Genomic DNA, 27,338 nt, shown 5'->3' with positions numbered 1-27,338 from the left:
GTATCTTCCGTCTAACGTGAAGGGAGAAAAAATGCCGTGTGGATGGGTATGTTGATTATTTTGTTTGCTATACCAAGGCAGTGAGAAGTGTATAAGTGTGTTTTTGTGATGTATTATATATAGAATATATTAGGAGATCTCGAAAGAATAGGCAGAGGGATAAAAGGATTGATATGACACCAAGCAAATCAACCATTAGTGGGGAAGGATGCCGCTGAAGGTGCAGAGTAAGAAAAAAAAGTTAAAGGGCAGTGACAGGCAAGAAAAATTAGGGTTTAAGGGGAGGTAACAGGAGCTCTGAAAACCTGTCATGATATATATGAATAGTTGACATTGTTAAATGAAAAATTAAGGAACTATATGCCAAGGTCGATTAGCATCAGGAAAGCAGGAGTGTGAAGGATATGGCAAAAAAACAGCAAATTTGCCGAGACAGTTTTGGAGCAGTCAAATGCAAAAGAACTGCTAATGCTGGTAATCTGAAAGAAGTGCTATAAAATTCAACAGATCAGGCAGTATGAGAATTAAACATTAACTAATTTCTTATCTCCATGTTGTCTGCCCTGCTCAGTATTTGGAACATTTTCCAACTTGATTTTGAAACAAACAAGCCTGGAAAGACAGTGAAACAGTATGATTCTAACAGCACAGGGAACAAGGAATGATTACAGACAGCCAATATAATTGAGATGATAGAAAATAAAATATTGTGATTGAGTGAATTGTAGTCAAAGATTAGATGAGCATCAAATAGTATGCTGTGAGTTCAACACTCAGGGATAGCTGGATGATTTGCTAAGGAATTCTGTCTTTAAGTGTACACATAAATTTTTTTTACAAAGTTATTTATTACAAGATTGGAACTTTAAATGAAACATGGATACATTTGCCTGAGACCAACCTCCAAAGTATCAAATGATAATTTTGCAATATAGCACTTTGGTAAGTCTGGGTGGAACACTGAAGGCTGTATAACAACGATGTTAGGCAGAGTCAAACCAACTTTATCGAGATAACGCACACAAAATTCTGGATGAACTCAGTGTTTCCACCTCCTACCCAAGATCCACAAACCCGCTTGTCCAGGTAGACTCATTGTTTCAGTTTGTTCCTGCCCCACTGAATTCATATCTGCATACCTCAACTCTGTCTTATTCCTCCCTAGTCCAGTCCCTTTCTATACACATCCATTACACTTCACACACTTTGGAACTTTTCAATGATTTTAAGTTCCCTGGCCCCCATCATCTTATTTTGACTATGGATGTTTGGTCCCTATACACCTCTATCCCCCACCAGAAAGGCCTCAAAGCTCTCCGTTTCTTTCTGGACAACAGACCCAACCAGTTCCCCTCCACCAGAACTCTCCTTCGTCTAGTGGAACTTGTCCTTACTCTTAATAATTTTTCCTTTGGCTCCTCCCACTTCCTTCAAACAGTATGTGTAGCCATGGGCACTCGCATGGGTCCCAACTATGACTGGCTTTTTGTCAGTTACGTGGAACAGTCTGTGTTCTAAGCCTACACTGGTGTCCACCCCTCACTTTTCCTATGCTACACTGATGACTGCATTGGTGCTGCTTCCTGCATCCATGCTGAGCTCATCAACTTCATCAACTTTGCCTCCAAATTCCACCTGATCCGTTTCTGAAACCTCTCTCTCCTTTCTCAATCTCACTGTCTCTACCTCTGGAGACAGCTTATCTACTGATTTCTATTATAAACTCATGGACTCTCACAGCTACCTGGGCTATATAACTCTTCCCACCCTATTACTTGTAAAAACGCCATTGCCTTCTCTCCATTCCTCTGTCTCCGCTGCATCTGATGAGACTTTTCATTCCAGAACGAAGGAGACGTCCCCCTTTTTCAAAGAAAGGGGCTTCCCTTACTCCACCATCAAGGCTGCTCTCAACAGCAACTCTTCCATTTTACGCCCATCTGCTGCTCTTACCCTATTCTCTCACCACCCTATCAAGGATAGGGTTCCTTTTGTCCTTACCTACCACCCCACCAGCCTCTGTGCCCAGCACATAATTCTCCAGAACTTGCACCACCTCCAACAGGATCCCACCACCACCTCCCTCACTACCATTCAGGGACCTTCCAGGTGAGGAGACACTTCTCCTGTGAGTCTGTTGGGGTCATATAATGTATCTGTTGCTCCCAGTGTGGCCTCCTGTATATGGTTGAGACCCAATGTAGATTGGGAGACCATTTCACTGAGCACCTATGCTCTGTCTGCCAGAAGGAGTGGGATCTCCCAATGGCCACCTATTTTATTTCCATTTCCTATTTTGATATGTCAGTCCATGGCCCCCTCTACTGTCGTGATATGGCCACACTCAGGTTGGAGGAACAACACCTTATATTCCGTTCTGGGTAGTTTCCAACCTGATGGCATGATCAATTTCTCGAATTTCTGGTAATGGCCGCACCCCACCCCCCCAACTCACCATTCCCCATCCCCTTTTCCCTCTCTCACCTTATCGCATTCCCTGCCCATCCCCTCCCTCTGGTGTTCCTCCTCCTTTTCTTTCTTCCATGCTCTACTGTCCTCTCCTACTGGACTCCCCCTTCTCCAGCCCTGTATCTCTTTCACCAATCAACTTCCCAGCTCTTTACTTCATCCCTCCCGGTTTCACCTATCACCTTGTGTTTCTCTCTCCCCATCCCCACCTTTTAAATCTACTCCTCATCCTTTTTTCTCCAGTTTGCTGAAGGGTCTCAGCCCAAAATGTCAACTGTACTTTATTCCATAGATGCTGCCTGGCTTGCTGAGTTCCTCCAGTATTTTGCGTGTATTACTTGGATTTCCAACATCTGCAGATTTTCTCTGGTTTGAGACTTTATCGAGAAGCTACAACGTACAGTCATAAGGCATTAATTAACAAAGCTAGAGTGAGGACAAATATATGAAACTATTTAAATTAAACATCTAAATGCATGAATTGAAATGAACAAAAATGGTGTTCTCTAATCGCTATAATGAAGACATGCCTGCAGGAGGACAAGGCTAGGAACTCAATATTCTGGACTACATTTTAAGTAAAGATGGACAAAATAGAAAAGGATGATGCAAGTGAACAACTATGCAAAGCCACCAGAGATACAATAAAAATATAAACACATGAATGAATTTAAGAACATCGGTCAAAAATCACATCAGTGTCTACACTTTCTGAGGAGACTGAGGTGTGCAAAACTCTCCATTCCCATACTAATCGCTTTCTACAGGTTTCTCTAGTCCTATTAACTAATGGCATATGACCTTACACATTGTAATTTTGATTTCTACAGTGAAAGTGTACTGTCTGGCTGCATTATTGTGTTGGACAGATGGTGCAAGGCATTGGACTGCAAAGTCCTACAGAGGATAAAAAACAGGGATAAAAAACAGAGGAGTACTGGGGTCTTCCTTCCCTCTATTTGTGACACTTTCTAGGAACACCATTTACAATGGGCCGGAAACTTTGCTGAAGCTCCCTACCACCCATCCCGCAATCTCTTTGACTCACTACCGTCAGGAAAGAGGTACAGGAACATCAAGACTAGGACTGCCAGACTGGTTAACAGCTTCTTCCCCTAGGCTGTGAGACTAAAGAATACGCTGCCACCTCAGAAGTCTTGTCACTAGGACAGCAAGCTGTTTACTATTAATGCTCTGTTTACCTGTGCTACACACTACACATGCATTTTGAATTATATTTTATTAATTTACTTGTGGTAATATGTTGTTTTATGCACTTTGTGTGATTACATGTATTGTGGGTGCACCATGGCCTGGACAAGCATACTTTCATTTGGTTATATATATATAGTCAGATGACAATAAACTTGAACTTGTACCATAAGTATCTATCCTTGCACCTCTATTATGCAAAATCTGTATTAATCGTTCAAAAGAGTGATCAGGTAGAATAGATTTCAGTTTAATAATGATAAAAATCCAAGTTAACTAAACTGTGGCAGAGAAAATAAGTCACTAAACAATATAAAATGATTAAGTACTTAGGATCAAGGAGCAGCGTGAAATCATTTTGATACAAAAAATTTAAAAAGTGATTTAAAATAAGGCCATGAGTTTAGTGGCATTCAGTGGTGCATGGAGATTTTTATGTACACATCAAAGATTTAACATGAAGATATGTCAGACAATGAGAAAAGCAACTGGCATGTCAGCCTTGTATGGCCTTCAACTATTTACTCAAAATTACACCACAACATGATTGACCTAACTGGATCTAACATTTGAGGTTCCTCTGAGAAAAACATGATGGGTAAGTTCCACTGGTTTTCTCATAACGATCCTGGGTGATACTAGTCAAAACAGGTAAAAGTATGAGAATTTTGAATGCAAGTTATATCAAGCTTTAAATGAGTTTTTAATTGATTGTACTGATAGTTCAAAAATAACTTCATGCTACAAAAATCATTCTCAGAGTAAAATAACAAGAATGGTGAGCTTCAAATAACACCCTATGAAAAATGTTCAGAAGAACCCTTGACATTAGGGAGATAGGTACAACTACTAAATTATGCTTACTAACAAAAAAAAATAAAACTGACACATCCCATCAGAGATATTCTGTTCTGCTGCTGGACAGTTAAAAAATTTCATGACATATGCTGATGAAATTAAACATGGTTCTGATTCTGATACATCCTGCCTCATGCCCCACATTCACTGCAACTGAAACTCAACTTCTCTCTTCACAAACAAGAGAACATCTGCAGGTGCTGGAAACCCAAGCACCACACACAAAATGCCAGAGGAACTCAGCAGGCCAGGCAGCATGTATGGAAAAAAAGTACAGTCGACATTTCAGGCAGAGGGCCTTCGGCAAGTCCTGCTGAAGGGTCTTAACCCAAAATGTCATCTGTACTTTTTTCCATGGATACTGCCTGGCCTGTTGAGTTTCTCTAACATTTTGTGTATGTTGCTCACCTTCTCTCTTTTTTAGTTCTAACAAAGTTTCTTTGACCAAGGCATTAATCTTGTTTCTCTTTTCATTGATGCTGCCCGACTTGCCGAATGTTTCCAGCATTTTCTGCTTTTGTTTGTTCCTTATCAAAGCAGTATTCCAGGGAAAGGGATTTCTTCGAAACTCAGACCTTCTTTATACAGCATTTCAATATTAGCAGTTAAAGGACACAATAGATGACTCAAGATGATCAAGATGGCTTATTCACACAAATGGTATAGCTCTTCATGTTCCATGCAATAAGGAAATGACATATTTGCAAAGCTCACTTCATTTTGTTTGCTTGTTTTCCTCCATTTAACAAAAAAAAGAGTACTTACGTAGCTTTACATTTTCTGTCTTGAAACAGTCAGAACGGTTTGGTTGGATCAGAGGAGCAAATGAAACTGCCAATATGTTTTTAGTTTCCCAAGTGTTCTGTCCTGTGCGTATTATCTGTGTAAGCTATGGAGAAAGAGGACATCAAATAATTAGGCAGTCTTCTCCATGGAATGCTAAATAATTTTAATATAACTTTCTGAAATAACAGTTCAAAAAATAGAGGGTGACTGTTATTCCAAAATCAGAAAACATTGGCACTTTTCTGTTCCAGAGTACTGATCTCCAGCTTCTTATTTCTCAGCTGGCTGTAGGTTTTGTCAGGGACTTTTAAACAGTGGATCTGCAGGACACATAGGCTTACTCCTAGAATATTTTTTTACTTAAAGATCTGTACTTCAAACTCAATGGACCATCCATTGGCCATTAACCATTGCATAATAGACAGTTCAAGAAAAGTAAATGAATGTGGAATTAAAAGAATGTTAATACATGTTCTCTGATGGTTAATTTAGGAGCTGGAAAACCTCCCCCGAGATAAATATATCATGTACAATTCATTGCCACATCTTGATTCAGTTTTAGGTATGTTTAAATAATCAGTTAAAAGCAATTCCAAAGTTCAAAGTAATCTTATTATCAAAGGATATACATGTCACCATACATAGCCCTGAGATTCAATTTCTTACAGACATTCACAATAAATACAAGAAATAATAGAATCAATGAAAGACCATCACCAACGGGACGGACAACCAACCAATGTGCAAAAAACGAACCGTGCAAATACAAAATGAAAGAAGAAAAAATAATAAGCAAACAAGCAGTAACTATTGAGAATATGAGATTAAGTGTTCTTGAAAGTAAGTCAATAGGCTGCGGGAATAGTTCAGTGTTGGAGTGGGTAGAGTTATATGAAGTTATCCCCTCCGGCTCAAGAGCCTGATGGTTGAGGAGTGATAACTGCTCCTGAACCTGTCGGTGTGGGATCTGAGGCTCCTGTAACTCCTTCCAAGCTTTCCTTGTGATGGCACTTGCATGCAGGGCCCAGGACAGATTCTCTGAAGTGATAACACCGACGTATTTAAAGTTGTTGACCCTCCACCTCTGGTCCCCTGATAGTCTCCTCCTCCTGGAGACAAAAATCAGCTCTTTGGTCTTGATGACATTCAGTGACAGGTTGTTATTCTGGCACCACTCAGCTAGATTTTCAATTTCCCTCCTGTATGCTGATTTGCTACCACCTTTGATTTGTGCAATTACAATGGTGTCATCAGCAATCTTAAATCTGGTATTGAAGCTGTGCTTGGGGGACTTCCGGTAGCGCTCATGGAGTGAAGTCGCGTTCTTGACTCGCTCCATTACCTCTGAGTTTTTCTTCTTATGATCAGCTATATTTTAATTAACCATTAAGGCATCGACTTTTACAATACTTTGAAACAAATTGGGCTCTTCGATAATCGGATGTTTTTAAGGTCTGCTATGTCTAAGAATGGAAAAAACGGGAAGGACGGCAAACCTCCGGGTAGACTGAAAGGTACCGATTTCCCTCCGACTGAACCACCGGTGACTTTGAAAGCTATATCGGAGCTAATTCAAAGGGAAATTTCAACCTCTATTACGGAGCTGATTCGTGAGGAAATTTCAATTAGTTTCCAGAAAATTGCGATTCAATCGAGAAGATACAAATATCTATTACGGAACATCAGTCGGCTATATCTGATCTTCAAAAATCCACGCAACAAAGCGAGCTCAAGATGGAGAAAATCGAAGAAACAATTAGTGTAATGAAGAAGAAACTCGACTTTCTGACCTTTAAAAACTCTGACTTAGAATCCAGAATGCGACGGCAGAATCTTCAAATGATTGGGGTGCGTGAAGCTGTTGAATCTGATAACCCTAAGAAGTATTTTTCTCAACTTTTAAAATTCCTACTGTGTTTCCTGACCAACCACCGTTATTGGATCGTGTTCACAGAGTTCTATCATACTCGCCTAAGTCAGATAAACCTCGACATGTCATTTTACGTTTTCATTACTTTCAAGACAAGGAGAAACTGTTTCGTTTCGTTCGATCTAAAGGTTACGTTGATTTTCTGGATCTTAAGTTCCGATTCGTGGAGGATTTCAGTAAACCAATCCGGGATCAACGGGTTCGTTACAGATCTGTGATGTCGGAACTCTACAAGATGGATTTAAAACCAGCGCTGCTTTACCCTGCACGTCTAAGGATTCATACGTCGGATGGAGCCCTCCGTTTTTTTGAATCTCCATCGGATGCCCAGAGTTATCTGGATCAATTTTCACCTTCAACATCTTAATCGTAAATTTTAACTATCTCCGTTGATCGGAGGTTGTGAATTTGTCAGTCTTAATTTTTTTTTTGCCCTATATGGGCAAAAAAGTTTATTTTTGATTATTTAATATGGTTGCTAAACTTTCTTTTTAACTGCGTCATTTCTTTCTTTTTCCCAGGGGATTCTGGGTGGTTATTTCCTCACCGTCATTTTACGTATTTCCTTTGTGGCCTTAAATTTTGTAGTTTTTAAATCTACTTTGTTTTGTAGGTTTTCATAACTAGTTTATGTTAATAATCTCATTTTTTTGTTTTGTTTACTCATGGGTCTGGGGTTTGTTGCGGTTTTTTAATATTTTCTGGCTTTTACTCTGTTATATTATGTGTTTGTTTTAATTGAGTTACCTTTTTTTTTATTCTTCTACTGTTTTATAATTAGCTGATCTTTTTTATATTTACACTTTTTTTAGGGAGCGTATACCGGAAGTCATGGGGGTAGTTTTAGTGCTTGCTTCTTTCGGGCTGGTCTGCGTTAGATTTAGCCTTGGGGTCATGGGGTGGGGGGTGGTGGGAGGGGCTTCACGTTTTAGTTTCTTTCTTCTTGGGCTATGTACATTATTGAAGTATTGGTTGCGTTCTTCTTCCCGGTATCTCTTATCTGTTCTGTTCCCTTTCCGGGTTCGTGGGTCGAGCCTATCGTCAATCCTCCTTGTTGCAGGTTGACTTTAGGGTTTATGGAGTCTATTATTAATTTTGTCTCCTGGAATACTAATGGCCTTAATCATCCTATTAAAAGGAAAAAAGTTTTTAAAGTGTTCCGGAGACTTAAAGCACAAATTTTATTTTTACAAGAGACCCATGTGCGGAGGGGGAACAGACTACATTTTTTTAAATTCTGGAAGGAACAACAGTTTCATTAGAACTCCAATGCTAAGATTTGAGGCGTCTCTATTTTTATAGACCCCTCAGTTACTTTTATGCAACATGATATTATTTCTGATCCGAATGGTAGATTTCTATTGGTTAGTGGTCTACTATTTAATAAAAAGGTAGTTTTGGCTAATGTTTATGCTCCTAATATGGACTGTCTGGAATTTTATAAATCATTATTCAATCAGTTCCTGAATTTGAATGAGTTTTCATTGATCTGGGGCGGAGATCTTAATACTTGTTTATCTCCAGCTTTGGACCATTCGGCTCCTCTACGGACCTTACCTAATAAATCTGCAACTTTGATTAATTCATTCCTCTCTGATTCTGGGTCAACGGACATTTGGCGTTTTTTGCATCCTCAGGAAAAAGAAATTTCTTTTTTTTCACATGTTCACCATTCCTATTCAAGAATTGATTATTTCTTTATTGATTCTCGTCTTATTTCTTCAGTGATTAAATGTGATTATGACTCTATAACTATTTCGGATCATGCTCCACTTAAGCTTTCTATTAAAATTCTGGCCAATACACAAAATAATAGACAATAGCGTTTTAATTCGCTGTTGCTTCAGGACTCAGACTTTGTTAACTTTATGAATGAACAGATTGATATTTTTACTATTAACTATACAGAGGATATTTCTGTGAACATTCTTTGGGATACTTTTAAAGCTTATATTCGTGGTCAGATTATCTCGTATTCTGCTGCTTTGAGGAAGAAGCTGAAGCAGGAGGAGTTGGTAATTGTGGACAAGATTAAGGAAATTGATAAGAAATATGTTATAGCTCCTTCTGAGGAGTTATATAAACAAAGAACTGAACTTCAAATGGAACACAGTTTATTACTTTCGTACTCGATTGTAAACCAATTAAAGAAAACAAGAAGTGAATTTTATGTACACAGTGACAAAATTGGCAAACTGTTGGCTAATCAACCGAAGTCTAATTATGCTAAATCTCAAATTAATCAGATTTATAACCAAAATGACTGACTGATACTTGATCATGTGGGGATTAGTCAAACCTTCTGTGATTTTTATTCTTCCTTATATCAATCAGAGTCTCCTCGAGATTCTAAATATATGAATGATTTTTTAGATAATCTAGACTTCCCTGAGATTTCACAGGATATGTCTTCTATGTTAGATACTCCCATTACCACGGATGAGATTAAGAATGTTATTTTCTCTATGAATTTGGGGAAAGCTCCTGGCCCTGATGGGTTTACCGTAGAATTTTATAAATGTTTTGCACCTTCATTAATCCCTTGGTTCTGTAGGGTTTTTGAGGCTTCATTAAAACTTGGTAAACTTCCTGAATCTTTCAATAGAGCGTCAATCTCTCTAATATTAAAGAAGGATAAAGATCCTGCTCAATGTTTATCTTATAGACCAATATCTTTATTAAATGTTGACTCTAAAGTTTTTTCTAAGTTGTTAGCAAATAGATTAGAAAAAGTACTTCCTTTTATTATTTCGGAAGACCAAACGGGTTTTATTAAAGGTCGTTACTCTTTTTATAATATTCGCACACTGTTAAATGTTGTTTATACTCCCTCACAAAATGTTCCTGAGTGTGTTACCTCTTTAGATGCTGAGAAAGCTTTTGATAGAGTAGAATGGCCTTATTTATTTAAGGTGCTTGAAATGTTTAATTTTAGCTCGAAATTTGTATCCTGGATTAAACTGTTATATCATTCTCCTGTGGCCTCGGTCTGTACTAACTCTTTAAGCTCACCTTTTTTCCCTCTTTTTCGAGGTACTCGACAAGGTTGTCCTCTTAGTCCTTTATTATTTGATATTGCATTAGAACCTCTTGCAATTGCCATTCGAGAATCTCCAAATATTACTGGGATAACTTGGGGCTTGAAGTCCCATAAAATATCACTCTATGCTGATGACTTACTTTTATATATTTCTAATCCCCAAAAATCTATCCCTGCTGCTTTAGAGCTATTAGCACAATTTGCTCTTTTTTCAGGTTATAAATTAAATCTTAGTAAGAGTGAACTTTTCCCGATTAATAAACAACTTCCCTTATATCATAACTTTCCATTTAAATTGATTAATAATTATTTTTCATATCTTGGGATTAAAATTACTTGTAAATACAAAGATTTATTTAAGATTAACTTTTTACCATTAATTGACCATATTATTCAACTTTCATCTAAATGGTTTCCTTTATATTTAACTTTGGTTGGTCGTATTAATGCAGTTAAGATTTTTTTTTTGCCAAAATTTTTATATATATTTCAGGCATTACCAATCTTTGTTCCAAAATCTTTTTTTTGATAAAGTTGACTCCAAAATTTCTTCATTTATTTGGCAAAATAAAAACCCGAGACTGGGTAAAATACATTTACAGAAAGCTAAGAGAGATGGAGGCTTAGCATTACCTAACTTTAGATTTTATTATTGGGCAATTAATATTCGACATATGAAATTTTGGTTACTTGACCAGGATATACTATCCATTCCTAAATGGGTAGCATTGGAATTACAATCTGTTCAGGGTTATACACTTGGCTCTATTTTAGGTTCCTCTCTTCCTTTTGATTTGAAACGCCTTGAAAAGGTGTCTAACCCGATAGTTAAATATACCTTACGTATTTGGTTTCAATTTAGGAAATTTTTTGATCTTAATCAATTTGGGCTAGCGATTCCTATTTTAGGTAACATATTTTTTCCTCCCTCTTTTATGGATCGTGCTTTTCAAATTTGGAAGACTAAGGGTATTTCACGGTTTTTGGATTTATTTTTAGATGGTTCCCTTATGTCTTTTGAACAATTATCTAATAAATATAATTTATTTTTTTTAGATATCTACAAGTTAGAGATTTCCTAAGTACTATACTTTCTTCCTTTCCAATGCTTCCTCCTACATACATTTTAGATACTATAATCAACCTTAATCCATGTCAGAAAGGTGCATCGGCTATGATTTATAATATTATTATGAAACTTAGGAAAGCTCCATTTGATAAGATTAGGGTAGATTGGGAACAGGAATTGGGGTTTATCATTCCCGTGGATGACTGGGGGCAGATTTTACAATTAGTCAATACTTCCTCTATCTGTGCTAAACATTCCCTAATTCAATTTAAAGTTGTTCATAGAGCACATATGTCCAAAGATAAATTAGCTCGCTTTTATTCTCATATTAATCCTTTTTGTGATAGATGTCCGGGGCAGATAGCCTCTTTAACTCATATGTTTTGGTCTTGCCCTACTCTGGAAACTTTTTGGAGAGACATTTTTAATATTATCTCCAAGGTATTGAATATAGATATCTCTCCTCACCCTATTACTGCTATCTTTGGACTACCTAAAATTTCCAGTAATCTTTCTCCTTCAGCCCGTAGAATGATTGCATTTCTTACTTTAATGGCGAAAAGATGTATCTTACAACATTGGAAAGAGCTTAATGCTCCAACTACCTTTTTTTGGTTTTCTCAGATGATATTATGCTTGAATTTGGAGAAAATTAGAAGCAATCTTTATGACTCCTCATTTAAATTTGAACAGACCTGGAGATCTTTTATTCAATGTTTTCATTTAATGTAATATATATCCTTCTTGTTTTTTTTTACTGTTTTTAATGGAGGTCGGGATTGAAGACGTGATTTTAAGTTTTTTAACTCTGTTTGGTTTCAAGTTAGCCCATTGCTTTGCTTTGCTTTTAGTTAGTTGCACGGTGGGTTTTTTTGGGGTTTTTTTTTCCTTTTCTCTATTGATATATATATAAAAATTAGTATACTATTATGTTACCTTGGTACATTATGTTTAAATTACATTGTTTGTATCATTTTTTTCGTATTAATATCTCCTGTAATTTTATTATATTTTAACAGTGTATTAGTGCCTATATGGCTTACCTTTTTGTATACTTATTCAATAAAAAGATTTAAAAAGAAAGAAAGAAGCTGTGCTTAGCCTCACAGTCGCACTCGCCTACAACTATTTATTCCTACTGTAAACGAATAAAGTCCGTGAGGTCAAACACAATCGGTCTAACCAACAAAGTCTTATATCTTATCATATACCTCACCAACCACCTTCTTGCTCATATTACACAGACGAAATTCCTAAACTGAGACTGATAACATAATCACATTGACAAGAAACAATTACAAATTAAGACTTGGATTTAGCAGAGACACTTTTGTCCTGTTAAATTAATCAAATTAAACGTTTACAACACAACATTCTATTTCTCAATTTGCATTTAACAATGTGTTTTTCATAATCTTTCCAGCGCATGTATAATATACATGGCAAAGTACTTTTGTCAACTAATGAAATATGAAAACTGCATCTTTTAGGGACTTCAGAAGTTAGCATTATGTCAATAACAATAACAACCTGAATAACCTCCTATGGTTTTAACAGTATATTTACCTAAGGCAATTCAAAAGAGCCTTTACCAGTTAAATGTGAAACTTTATTTCTACTGGCATTCCATACCAATATTTGTACCTTAGAAGTATTAAAAAAGCACAAGAAATACATTTTTGATGAGGGTTATTATATGTCTTAATGTAGTGGAATGCTTTATCCAACTCTTTCCTCATGATAGACAGCAACTGATCATAATGTACAATCTGCTTTGAATAAATTACAGTCAGCCCTCCTTATCTGCGGGGGATTGGTTCCGGGACACCCTGCGGATACCAAAAAATGCGGATGCTCAAGTCGCTTATTTAACCTGTCTCACCGTGGGTGGACTTTAGGACCTAGGGGAACTCCGGACCTTATTTAACCTGTCTCAGTGCGGGTGGACTTTAGGAGCTGGGGGAACTCAGATCTGCCGCCTGCGGCTGCTGCTGAATCTGCAGTGTTTCTGTTCCGTTGACGGAAACGATCACGATTGAAAATAAAGTGGAAATAATAAAGCGATCGGAAAGAGGCGAAACGCCATCGGTCATTGGAAAAGCGTTAGGCTACAGTCGGTCAACAATCGGAACAATTTTAAAGGATAAAGTGAGAATAATGGAGCATGTGAAAGGCCCTGCCCCGATGAAAGCTACAATTATTAATAAGCAGCATAGTGGTTTAATTATTGAAATACATATGTTTCTTAAGTGGTTTATATGCATAGAAAGGTAAAATATATACTACATACTAAGACAAACGTTTGACTAACTGACGCTAAATAATACCGGATGTATCTGTTCCGACTTACGTACAAATCCAACTTAAAGACTGCCTGTACTTTAAATCATCTCTAGATTACTTATACTTTATACTTTATTGTCGCCAAACAATTGATACCAGAACGTACAATCATCACAGAGATATTTGATTCTGTGCTTCCCACTCCCTGGATTACAAATATTAAAAATAGTAAAAATTAGTAAATATTAAAAATTTTAATTATAAATCATAAATAGAAAATAGAAAAATGGAAAGTAAGGTAGTGCAAAAAAACCGAGTGGCAGGTCAGAATATTTGGAGGGTACAGCCCAGATCCGGGTCAGGATCCGTTCAGCAGTCTTATCACAGTTGGAAAGAAGCTGTTCCCAAATCTGGCCGTAAGAGTCTTCAAGCTCCTGAGCCTTCTGAATGTACTCCTGTGCCCAAACAGTACATTATGTAGTGAATGGGAGACATTGTGCAAGATGGCATGCAACTTGGACAGCATCCTCTTTTCAGACACCACCGTCAGAGAGTCCAGTTCCATCCCTACAACATCACTGGCCTTACGAATGAGTTTGTTGATTCTGTTGGTGTCTGCTACCCTCAGCCTGCTGCCCCAGCACACAACAGCAAACGTGATAGCACTGGCCACCACAGACTCGTAGAACATCCTCAGCATCGTCCGGCAGACGTTAAAGGACCTCAGTCTCCTCAGGAAATAGAGACGGCTCTGACCCTTCTTGTAGACAGCTTCAGTGTTCTTTGACCAGTCCAGTTTATTGTCAATTTGTATCTCCAGGTACTTGTAATCCTCCACCATGTCCACCCTGACCCCTGAATGGAAACAGGGGTCACTGGTACCTTAGCTCTCCTCAGGTCTACCACCAGCTCCTTAGTCTTTTTCACATTAAGCTGCAGATAATTCTGCTCATACCATGTGACAAAGTTTCCTACTGTAGCCCTGAACTCAGCCTCATCTCCCTTGCTGATGCATCGAACTATGGCAGAGTCATCAGAAAACTCCTGAAGATGACAAGACTCTGTGCAGTAGTTGAAGCCCGAGGTGTAAATGGTGAGGAGAAAGGGAGACAAGACAGTCCCCTGTGGAGCCCCAGTGCTGCCGATCACTCTGTCGGACACACAGTGTTGCAAGCACACGTACTGTGGTCTGCCAGTCAGGTAATCAAAAATCCATGACACCAGGAAAGCATCCACCTGCATCGCTGTCAGCTTCTCCCCCAGCAGAGCAGGGCAGATGGTGTTGAATGCACTGGAGAAGTCAAAAAACATGACCCTCACAGTGCTCGCTGGCTTGTCCAGGTGGGCGTAGACACGGTTCAGCAGGTAGACGATGGCATCCTCAATTCCTAGTCGGGGCCGGTAGGCGAACTGGAGGGGATCAAAGCGTCACCTGACCATAGGCCGGAGCAGCTCCAGAACAAGTCTCTCCAGGTTATTGTCTTCGCATCATGCCACCAGGTTCTTAATTTCCTTTCTGTACTCAAACTCATCGTTACCCGAGATACGGACTACAATTGTTGTGTCATCAGCAAACTTATATATTGAGTTCGCTGGAAACCTGGCTACACAATTATAGTACCTAATACAATGTAAATACTATGTAAATAGTTGTTATACTGTATTGTTTAGGGAATAATGACAAGAAAAAAATAGTCTGTACATGCTCAAACAACGAGTGCTCGAGAGAGAACTTCCAGGTTTTCCCGCTCCGCGGTTGGTTGAATCTATGCACGCAGAACCCGCGGATAAGGAAGGCCGACTGTAATAAGAGATGTAAGACAATGACTTTCTATTCTGTTCTTGTGCGCTCTTATTTTCAGCAATAGCAGTATCCAGCATGTGTGTGCTCAAGAGAAGGCTCAAGCAATTATTACTACATTAAGGCAGAAATACTGAGTTGATGATCCTTCAGAGATCCCATTCACCCTAGAAGTTCCTTTTCACCCAATTCCATTCAGAATCAGAATAGGGATTATTATCACCAGCATGTATCATGAAATTTGTTAACTTAGCAGCAGCAGTACAATGCAATGCATGGTAAGATAGAAAGAAAAAAAATAAGTAAATCATTTACATTAAGTATATGTATAATAAATAGTTAGATTAAAAATAGTGCAAAACAGAAATTATATATATAAAAAGTGAGGTAGGGTTCATGGGTTCAATATCCCTTTAGGAATCGCATGGCAGAGGGGAAGAAGCTATTCCTGAATCACTGAGTGTGTGCCTTCAGGCTTCTGTACATCTTTCCTGATGGTAACAATGAGAAGAGGGCCTGTCCTGACTGACAGGGGTCCTTCAACAATGTACACTGTATACAATATCAAGAAATGCGTGAGGGAAACATAAATCTCCTTGCTGTAATACAGGAGACCTGTACTTCGGAACTGACTGTGCCTCCAGCCAGGCTAGTTAGCTAATCAGATCATTATGACACTACCAGTTACCTGATGAAGCGGAGAACTGGTTTGGTACATCCTGTTCACAAAAGGCAGAACAAATACAATCAAACTGAATAAAACCAATGGGTTCTTAATCATCAAAATGATGGTATGTCTTATCAACAGTGCAATCAGATGACTTTTACTCACCAAGTTGGTCAATGTCCACCTTGGATTTCTCCAGGACCACTTGGCTCCAGAGTCATGGTCCAGACATACACCAAGGAACTAAATACCTGAGGCAAGATCAGCTGCTCCTATCATGAATTCTGACCAAACCGAAATCCCCAAGCATCAAAGGAGAAAACATTGCAGTGACTGGAGAAAGGACATTGCATGAAGACCATTGGCTGTGGCCATGATAAATCAATCACTGTAGCTCTGGAGCTCTGCTGCAGGAGTTCCTCAAGGCAGCATCCTAATCCCAACCATCAATGAAGCAGCGCAAGCCTGCAAGCAGCATAGTGTCATTAACATTTATACACGGATTAATAAATGTCAACGAACAATAATGCCACAACGTGCCAAGCAATAACCATCCCAAAAGAAATATCTAACCATCATTTCTTGATATTTTATTGAATTACCATCAACAATTCCACCACCAATAGCATCTTGGTGTCATTACTGACCAGAAATTCAATGGACCTGACTACAAGAGCAGACAAGAGTTTTGTATCGTAAGACTGACTGAAGTCCCAATACTATGTACAAGACACCTATTAAGTACATGATGGAATAGCTTCAAATTGTCTGGATAAGTGCAAGAAGTTTTAAGCTCAAAGTAAAATTCATTATCAAAGTACATATATTTTATCACATACAGTGGAATCCAGTAAATTTGGACACATCAGGACCAGTACGTTTTGTCCAATTAAGCAGCTGCTCCAATTAGCTGAAGTTTTACAGAAATATTTAAAAAGGTATAAAAAGAAACAAACTACTGTTTAACTTGAGTAACAAATTATGATATACAGAACATATAAGAATACTGATACTATTATAGTATTATTAAACTGTATTAGTTTCTAATACTTATCAGTGGAGGAATTCATCCAGTGTATGCTGCCATGCTCTGTTGACTGTAAATGAACAAAATCAGTGCAGGCACCTAGTGCGGATAATGGACTGCCTTCATACAATGCTTCTGACGACTGCATCCTCCAAATCTTCTTTTTTATTGTAACATTCAAAATGACTGACAACACTTTCAAATTCTTCATAGTTCCTAATTTGTTGAAGTAGCAAAATAATTTCATTTTCACTCCTGGCTATTTCTAGCAACTCCAAGCCTGAAACCATGAAACTGCAGTGAGCAAAACTGTTCTGAATCATCTTACTGCTTATTTCTCGCCAATTATCAGTGACAAAAATCCACTTCTTTTTGAACATAAACACATGAAACTGGCACTATTTAAAAGCTGTTTGCTCTCAGCAAAGTGTACTGTCTAACAGCCACATATGTGCACACAACTGGCACTAGTTAGAAATTGTTTGGTGACAGTCTCCTGTCCTAATTAAGCAGCATAGTGTTCCAAATAAACAAAGGGAATTTCAGCTATTTTCTTGGCTAGTTTTTGTTCTTTAAGAGCTATCCCAAATAAGCTAATTAACCGAAGGCCCAATTAACCAGAATCCGCTGTACTAACTTAAGATTCATTTTCTTGCCGGCATTTGCAGGGAAAATAAAGAAATACAATAGAATCTATGAAAAACCATACATAAAGACTGATAATCACTGTACAATAGAAGACAAAATGGATATAAAAATAAATAATACTCAGAACATGTTGTAAAGAGACCTTGAAAGTGAATCTGTAGGTCATAGAATTAGTTCAGAGTTGTAGTGAGTGAAACTATCCACAGTGATTCAGGAGCCTGTTAATTGCAAGATAATTATTGTTCCTGAATCACGTTGTATGAGATCAAACGTTTTTGAACTTCCTGCCCAAACTGGATGGTGGGACTGTTTGATGATGGGCAGTACTTTTTTGTGGCAGTGCTCCATGTAAATGTACTCAGTGGTGGGGATGGAATTTTTTCCATGACGCAACCAGTTAGTATACTCTCCATTGTGCATCTACAGAACATTAGACTGGTACTCCAAACATTTGTTCCCTCCACCACAAGCACAAGCACAAATTAGCTGCAGAACACCCTGCAGTTCTTTTTCCAACTTACCTCAACAGCATCACCCAAACCTACAAGTTCTATTCACCAAGGATGGGTGCAAGAGATAAATAGGAGTACCACCATCAGCTGAAAGCTGTTTTCTAAATCAACCACCATCTTGATTTGGAAACGTATCTCAGTTCCTTTGTTGTTACTGTTCCTTCATTGTTACTGTGAGTAAATTCTGGAACTCTCTTGAACAGCATTATGGGAGTACAGTTGTCTAAATTGGTGGCTCACCTTCACCTCCAACAGCATTTCGCAATGGGCCTAATGCTGGCCTTGCCATAGATGCCCAAATTTCACCCAAATATGAAAACAAAAATCACCAAATAGCAAAGACTTATAAACCGAAATGAAAATCTTATAGATCAGTACCATATTATTCAGATTTACAGTATGTCTTCAAACTTTTTTGAATACCTATTGATAAAGATTATCCATAAAATATATCTAAAATTAAATTAATTAAGACAAGCTAATAATCAAAAGTACTGTGAAAAATCAAAGGATCCACAAACAGATAAAGCCATTTCAAAAAATACATGGCTGACAAAATCAGCAAGCTATTAATGTCAACAAAAAAAAAATAGCAGGAAGGTAGTGCTTACAATCAGGGGATGAATAGTTCAAGTCTAAAGTTTTGTACTCAAGTTATGGTACATAACTGTGCCAAAAATATTTTCTATTGCTATCATTTCCAGAGGAAATTAGCATGGGAACACAGGTTGTTTCTGTAAGAATCTAATTTGAGTTAATGTCAGATTAAACCCTTACAGAACCAATTTACATCCAATCAGTTTGGGCAATAATTGAATTTATGATTCACCAATAAAAGACTAACCAACTTATGAGCATTTTGAAGTACATCACAGGCCAAGGAAAAGTCAATGAAGTAAATGAGTAATGATAACAACTTACAGTTTTAAGGGATAACAGTACCTGATCTTCCATAGGCATAACAAGAATTCCACCAACTTTCAAAAAGATTTTCATGTAATTCTCATGATCCTTTTGGACTCCAGCTCCACAATAAACACGATCATATTGAAGATTGTCTGACAAGACATCTATGCAGTTCCCAACCACAAAGACCGGCTCACAGAATTCAAATCTATAATATAGAAACATTAAATAACTCCTGCTTTATAGAGGAATTGTCAGTCTATACAAATCAAATTATCAGTTTATAACAAACCAAATTATAATGCACAAATTTATAGTAAAACACAACTACTAAATTAATCCTAAATTTTACACTTAATGCAATTAAACAACAGGAGCAGGATTGTTCTTAGTTGTGATAACAAGCCAGAGTGAAGAAAAATAGAATAAAGGAGACACACTTTTAATTTAAAATTTGTTGGAAAATATGAAATTGAAAAGCTGGTGAGACCCTCCACTACATGAATGAGCACATTACAATATCAAAAATTAATTGGCTTTAGGAATTGCTTGTTCTAATTTTGATTTTGATTAGATGATACTTTTTATACAAATAGAATCAAACATAAATTCAGACTTAGCAGAATGACCTCTTTTTACTTTAATTAGAAAACATCTAAGCACTACAGTTATTTTTAAAATGGTGAAGTGATGGGACAAGGTAGAGAGTAAAAGGCAGGTTCCGTTATTCATAATTCAAGAACAAACGGTCAAATAAGATGTATGTTAAGAAAATAAAAGTGGGAGTAACTTATACCACATCATTGTGCAATTGAATTAACTTGCAAAGTCAGATTTTGAGGCTCAAATTATCAACATTCAAGATATGGGAAAGTGGTAGATAAATATATTTAGCAATATTTGCTTATAGGGCTACTTTGTCCTCCTTTTATATATATTTAGGCCTGCACTTCTAATTTTTCTACTTTTGATATCTGTGGGACTCAAAAAGCATTTCAAAATATGACAAGAAAGTGGGAAGTAAACTTCCCCATATTGGTATTGCTTTATTATTGTCACATGTACCGAGGCAGAGTGATTTTGTCTGCATGCCATTTAGGCAGATCATGCTATATATCAGCACATCAAGATAGTGGAAAGAAAACAGAATGCAGAATATAATGCTGCAGCTACAGCGAGTTTAGTGTAGGTAAATAATATGAAGTGCAAAGACCACAATAATGTTGATTGGAAGATCATCGTCGGTGCACAAGAGATCCTTCTAAAGTTAAAGTTAATGTAAATTTATTATTGAAATTCACGTGTGTTATCATATACTACCTTGAGATTCATTATCTTGCAGGTATTTACAGGAAAATAAAGAAATAAAATAGAATGCATGAAAGACTATATATTCATAAGCAAAGAGTGACAACCAACCAAAGTGCAAAAAGCCAAATTGCGCTAATAAAAAAATATTACTGAGAAAATGATCTGTAGAGTCCTTGAAAACGAGATCAGAGCTGTGATGAGTGAAGTTATCCTGATGACTGTAAGGTAATAATGATTGCTGAACCTGATGGTGTGGGAGCAAAGGCCCTTGTACCTCCTGCTCAGTGGTAGCAGCAAGAAGAGAGCAAGATCTTTATAGTGAGGGTCCTTGATGATGGATGCTGCTTTCTTGTTGCAGCATCCCATGTAAATGTGCTCAATGCTGGGAGCACGTTCCCTGTGATGGATGGGGAAGTACAGTATATACCACTTTCTGTTGACTTTTTCATTCCGATAGTTTCACACCAGACTGCAATGTAACCAACCAGCATGCTCTCCACTGTGCATCTATAGAAGTTTGTCAAAGTTTTAGCTGACATGCTGAACCTATGCCAACTTTTAAGAAAGTAGAAGCACTGCTCTGCCTTCTTTGTGTTGACATTTCTTTGATATGATAATGCCAAGGAATTTTAAGTTATTGACCTTCTCTTTCTCAGATCCCCTAATAAGGAACTGGCTAACAGACTTCCAGCTTCTTCCTCCTGTAATTGATAATCCACTCTTTAGTTTTGCTGATGTTAATTGAGAGGCTGCTGTGGCACAATCAGCCAGATTTTCAGATCCCTCCTAAATGCCAATTCATCACCACCTTTGATTCCGCCAACAGCAGCGGCATTATCAGCAAACTTAAGTATGGCATTGGAGTTGTACTTAGCTACACAATCATAGCTATAAAGCAAGTAGAGCAGGGGCCTAAGTGTACAACCTTGTGGTACACGTGTGCTGATAATGATTGTGGAGGAGATGTTTGGCTGGGGTCTGCAAATGAAAAAGTTGAGGATCCAGCTGCATGAGGAGATTATTGAAGCCTAGGTCTTGGAGCTTGGTGATGTGTTTTGAGGAAGTAATAGTTTTGAATGCTGAACTGTAGTCAATTAAGAGTATCCTGATGTACGCAACATAATTTTTCTGCTGTTACAGAGCTGACTGAAGGGCCTATGAAGTGGCATCTGCTGCTGACCTGTTGTGATGTAAGGCAAATTGAAGCAGTTCCAGATAACTCCTCAGGCAGCAGATATATGCTTCATGACCAAACTCCAAAAGCACATCATGACAGTGAATGAAAGTGCTACAGGATGATAATTATTTGGGCAGGTTATCACTTTCTTCTTGGGCAATGGTATGGTTGAAGCCTGCTTGAAGCAGGTGGGTGCTTCAGACTGCCAAAGTGAAGGAATGAAGCTCATTGTAAACATTCGAGCCTGTTGCTTAGCACAGGTCTTCAGTACTTGGCCATGTACGATGTCTGGTCCAAATGTTTTCCATGAATTCACCCTCCTGAAATCAGTTCATTTCCATTAATTTTTCTAAAGGATACTCTTAAGTCAGCCTCAGGGACTGAAATCACAGGATCATTGGGGGCTGTGGGGGTTTGTGGTATTTGATGCCCTCCATTGATATTCAAGGTATTCTATTTCAATTCTCCTATCATTTTCCAATATTACCTTCATTCAGTTTTTCTTTACAGGTAAAATCAAATAGGAAGATTTTCCCCGATGTTGGGAAGATTTGAAATTAGCGTTCTTCATTAATGCCATTCACTAACCACCTACTATGAGCTCCTTCTTGGTAACTCTCTAAAATATATTAGACTGATCCAATTGAACTTTGGACCCTATGTCTATTCAATCAGTATGACAACCTATTTCCAGCTACGCAACCATCACCTATTCACACCCTTCGTCAGGACCCTTCCTGTCTCGGCCTGAAACGTCAACTGCACCTCTTCCTAGATATGCTGCCTGGGCTGCTGCGTTCACCAGCAACTTTGATGTGTGTTGCTTGAATTTCCAGCATCTGCAGAATTCTTGTTGTTTACCTATTCACACCCTCCCATTCTTAATATGTCTTCAGCTAGACCTTCATCCATGTATTTGATATGTCTAGGTTTAGCCATTCTATCTCATTCCTGCTAATGCACTCCACTCAATATCATGAATAGAAAGACATCCAAAATTATACCATCGTAACACATACCAAATACTGTTTATCCATCACCTCCTGCACTACTTGACTTTCATAGGACACTGATTAAACAAAGTACATACAACTCAAGCCAGCAGAAACATCTACATCAAATAACAAGACTCTTTGGTGCTATATGGTGCCAAATGTTGCCTTGATGTGAATGCCAATCATGTTCCCTTTACATTCAGAAGTTTTTTTGGTTCATATTTGGATCAAGGTCTGGAGCATGGTGGATCAGACAGGATGTAAATTCATCAGCACAGATTGTTATTACTAGCCATGTAATAATTTCCAGCACTTTTTTATTGTTTGAGTATAGGTTAATAGGATTTGCCCTACTTTTCATGGACAGACTATATCGGTGCAGTTTTTGCTCACAGCCTTGTGCTAGCATTTTAGCCCCTACTGAAACAACTAGAGGAGCTGGTTATTCTACAGTGTCAGTACACTGTACTAGAGTCAAGCTGTTGTCTCTATACTAAGTTTTAATCTAATACAAGTTGAATTGGATAAATGGGAGCTGAATCATCAGAGATGCCTGTGGCTGAAGAGAGCTGCAAATGCTTCACCTGTTTTTGGGATTTCTGTTATGATACATCCTTGTTGAACTTTAGGATAATTGTGTCATTTCTTTCTCCTGCTGTTCACAAAGATTAATAAATGGGACTCAAGCAATCACTTGAAGGATCAGTTGAAACCAGCTACAGCATATACAACTTCTATAGGTGTACCGTGGAGAGCATTCTGACAGGCTGCATCACTGTCTGGTATGGAGGGGCTACTGCACAGGACCCAAAGAAGCTGCAGAAGGTTATAAATCTAGTCAGCTCCATCCTGGGCACTGACATCTTTAGGGAGCAGTGTCTCAGAAAGGCAGCATCCATTACTAAGGACCTCCAGCACCCAGGGCATGTACTTTTCTCGATGTTACCATCAGTTAGGAGAAGTCTGAAGGCACACACTCAGCGATTCAGGAACAGCTTCTTTCCCTCTGTCATCCGACTCCTAAATAGACATTGAAGCTTTGGACACTACCTCACTTTTTTAAAAATATACAGTATTTCTGTTTTTGCACATTTTTAAAAAATCTATTCAATATACATGATTGATTTACTTATTTATCTATTATGTTTTATTTCATTTATTATTATTATTTTTTCCTCTCTGCTAGATTATGTATTGCATTGAACTGCTGCTGCTAAGTTAACAAATTTCACGTCACATGCCGGTGATAATAAACCTGGCTCTGATTCTTCCACTGTTTACACATTTACATTCTTGTGTTGCAGGATTTCTAGATTGATACCCCACTTTTAGAAATATCTGATGCTGGCATGCTTTTTCTCCTCTTCATTGAACCAGGGTTGGCTACCTGATACAGGAGAGAAAAAAAAAATCAAAGCCCCTTTCAAGCTATCCATGAAATCTAAAGGCCTAGAACTTGTAACATGGGCAGATAACTTAACCAGCTCTGATAATCTGTTAACCACAGTACTTCTTCCAGCTTCACTAGAAATTTTCCATATCCTTTGTAGTACTCTTTAATCACCATCTCCTTGGGAAATAGAGGCATAAACATACTACAGATATTAATTCAATGATACTTAAAACTTCCAATGTCCTAATTCAATTTTGTAGTATCACAAGTTAATGGATTAAGAGGTAGAATGCAAATATAGGCTTGTACAATAATTTCTAAAACATCAATGTAGAACTTTCCTAACAATTCATCATGTCATTTAAGATATGCTTTTAGCTATTCAGGATTATATTACCTTACACATTAATGTACACAAATCTTAGACAAAAAGATCTGTGAAGTGAAGATACTTGCAAAAATAATGAAATGAGAAATTTCTAAATATCAAAAAAATTCCTATAAAGAGCAGCAAACAGTAAAACACTAAATCAAATCAATATTTGGTGGGACCACCCTTTGCCTTTAAAATTGCATCGATCCTCTTAGGTAGACTGTTGCGTAGTTCCAAGCATCTTGGAGAACTTGCCAGTTCTTCTACAGTCTTTGGCTGTCTCACTTGCTTCTGTCTCTCCAAGTAATTCCAGACAACTTCAATGATGTTGAAATCAGGGTTCTGCGAAGGGCATACCATCTTTTGCTAAAAAGTCCGGTTGTAATTCTCAGCACTGAGGATACCATTAATTCTGACCAGATCACCAACTCCATTTGCAGAAGTGCAGCCCCAAATCTGCAGTGAACTACCACCCTTCACTGTTGGCTGCAGACACTCATCCATGTAGCTCTCTCCAGTTCTTCAATGGACAAACTGTTTCTGGTTTGCAACAAAAATATCAGCGGACTTGCTGCCATTGTTCAGCACCTCAATCCTTGTGTTTTTGTACATAGATGAGTCTCATGGCTTTGTTTCTACTTGGCTTTCTGGCAGCAACTCTTCCACGAGGCCACTTCTGACAAGAATTCTCCATTCTGTAGTGGGGTGTACTTGGGTTCCAGCAGTTTCTGAGTTCAGAGTTGACGGCAGTGCTGGACTTCTTCCAATTTAGAAGGGACATCACTTTGATATATCTCGTCTGCTGCACTCAGTTTCCATGACAGGCCACTGCGTTTCTGGTTCTCAAGCTCCCCATAGCTGTTTGCATGTAACAGTGGCCACACCCCGGGCGATGGCTTCGTCAAGCTGGCTAAACCAAGTGAGGTAGCCGACGGGTCTCAAACCCTCAGTGAGATAGGGAGTTGTCTATCCCAGCATGTGAAGACAGACTCCGGCTGATTGAGTGGACGAGACCAATGAAAGGTCCAACGGTCAAGAAGACAGTCTCTGCAGGCGTTGTGGAACGCGTAATGCACGACAAGACACAGATGTCCTGGTCATCCACTGTGCCTAGTCTCATCTCCAGCGTCTCGACTCTTGTCTTGCCACTGGATCCAGATGGGAATTGGGAAGAGAGAGTGAGGCTGACGCTTCACAACTCTCCCTCACTTAAATCCAAATCAAGCACTAGTCTCGACACCATCAAAAAAGCCAGCTGGTGGCGCAGTGACATAAGCGCGAAGGTTCCTGAGTTCGAATCTAGTCAGGCTGCTCCCAGGCACGCTTTCCGTCCGTACCAGGTTGAGTGTCGAGCTAGCAACTCGGCCTCATAAAAAGTACTAATGGTGTCGAGGTCTTCATCGATGACGATGGATGAACCTTTGCCCAGTCTGATTCCTCCTGCACTGGTTTCTACTTCAGTTAATCAGTTGAGTTCATTCAACTCATTAAAATATTGATCATTAGCACCTGTTTGTTATCGTTGTTCAATCATTTACTGGTCTATATGCCTACAAAGTATTCAAGTTTTTATCTGAAAAGTGGTCTATAACTTATTATTTTACTTTCTTTAATGAAATACAAAAAATTCTTTGTAACATTTAATATTTTAGAAAATAAGTGTTTGGAAAACTAAAATTTGCTCTTTTCTAATGACACTCTATTGCAGAAGACAAAATATAAACATCTAAAACAAAAGTTATATAAAAATCTAGGGTGCCTAAGACTTTTGTATAGTACTGTATTATAAACAGCTACATGCTGGTTATAGATTCTTTGGAATAGCGGCAAATTATTTTCTTGAATTGCATAAGAGCATGAAGTATTATGCCGTTATGCAAGAAAATAATATCAAATTGTTTCAAGACAAAACTTATTAGAGACTTCTTAAAAAATAGAAACAAAAAAATTACTCTTTTTTTTGCTCTAAAGAGTTTCACCACATAGTTGTCACTCCAAGTCTGAAAAAGTAACTCCAAATGAGGACCAAAACCCATCTGGGAAGCAACATAAAATCTCTATGAAATATCCATCTGTCCCGCTGATTGAACTGTTTATCACTATTGCTCTGTCACACTTCTTCCTTTTCCTGTGCAGCTGAGCTACTGGTGGTTCTGACCACACTCATCTTAGCAACCACTACTCTTCCACATAATAAAATGTGGAAATGTGGAAAATCTGTTCATGAGGTAGACAGATTCAGCTGGCTGTTTACTACCTGCATGCTCCTCCAAGGTACCCATTCCCAATCTCGCTGCACACTCCTTTAAAAATATTACTTCCAGTTCTCAGCTTTGTAGACATACCACAGTAATGTCAACCAGCGTTCCGTCCCCAAAAACCATAGTTCAAGCTGTTGATGTTGGAGATCCTTCTTGTGCAGAGTTCTCTAGATTACTCAATACATTTCCAACTTTCCATTTAGCTAAGCTGTCCTTTATGAATTATAAAGCAAAGACCAGACACTCCACAATCAGCTACCTGCCTGCTGACAACATCAGCTGCAAATGCTGATGTTGCACTTTTAATTTACTGCTGGGCAGTTCTGCACTTAAGCTTTTGGGGCCACTCTTCCCATATTTGTTGTAGGATTTGGATAATGCCGGCCACCAAATAAATTAAGTGACATCCAGAAACAACCACATTATGGAATCAGAGTCAAATGAAGGCTAGTAACATAATAGCAGACAGTTTCTCTACTAAAGTCCAGTTGTGATGCAAGTCCCCCTAACATCAATTCAAATTCAAAATAAATTTAGCAAGTTGCTGTGGTAGTGTCCCAATGAGTTGTTCAGTGCCATAATTTTTAGTGTAGGGCATCTGAAGGCTTTATAGTGGTTTA

The 27,338-nt window shown here is 38.2% G+C and overlaps 1 protein-coding gene across 1 annotated transcript in view; it reads right to left on the bottom strand.

The window, feature by feature from the left end:
• The window catches only part of pcmtd1 (protein-L-isoaspartate (D-aspartate) O-methyltransferase domain containing 1), a 99,927-nt gene that overhangs the window by 6,050 nt on the left and 66,539 nt on the right, over window positions 1-27,338 (bottom strand). Inside the window, exons 4-5 of the mRNA XM_072254960.1 lie at window positions 19,245-19,416; window positions 5,305-5,428 (exon numbers count right to left, since the gene is read on the bottom strand). Of these exons, the coding sequence (XP_072111061.1) occupies window positions 5,305-5,428; window positions 19,245-19,416 (296 nt within the window). The remainder of the gene's footprint in view (window positions 1-5,304; window positions 5,429-19,244; window positions 19,417-27,338) is intronic.

Source organism: Mobula birostris, chromosome 1 (genome assembly GCF_030028105.1).
Source record: "Mobula birostris isolate sMobBir1 chromosome 1, sMobBir1.hap1, whole genome shotgun sequence".
Classification (NCBI taxonomy): Eukaryota; Metazoa; Chordata; class Chondrichthyes; order Myliobatiformes; family Myliobatidae; genus Mobula; species Mobula birostris.
The sequence above is the reverse complement of the archived record's forward strand: the minus strand, read 5'-3'. Positions and strand labels throughout refer to the sequence as shown.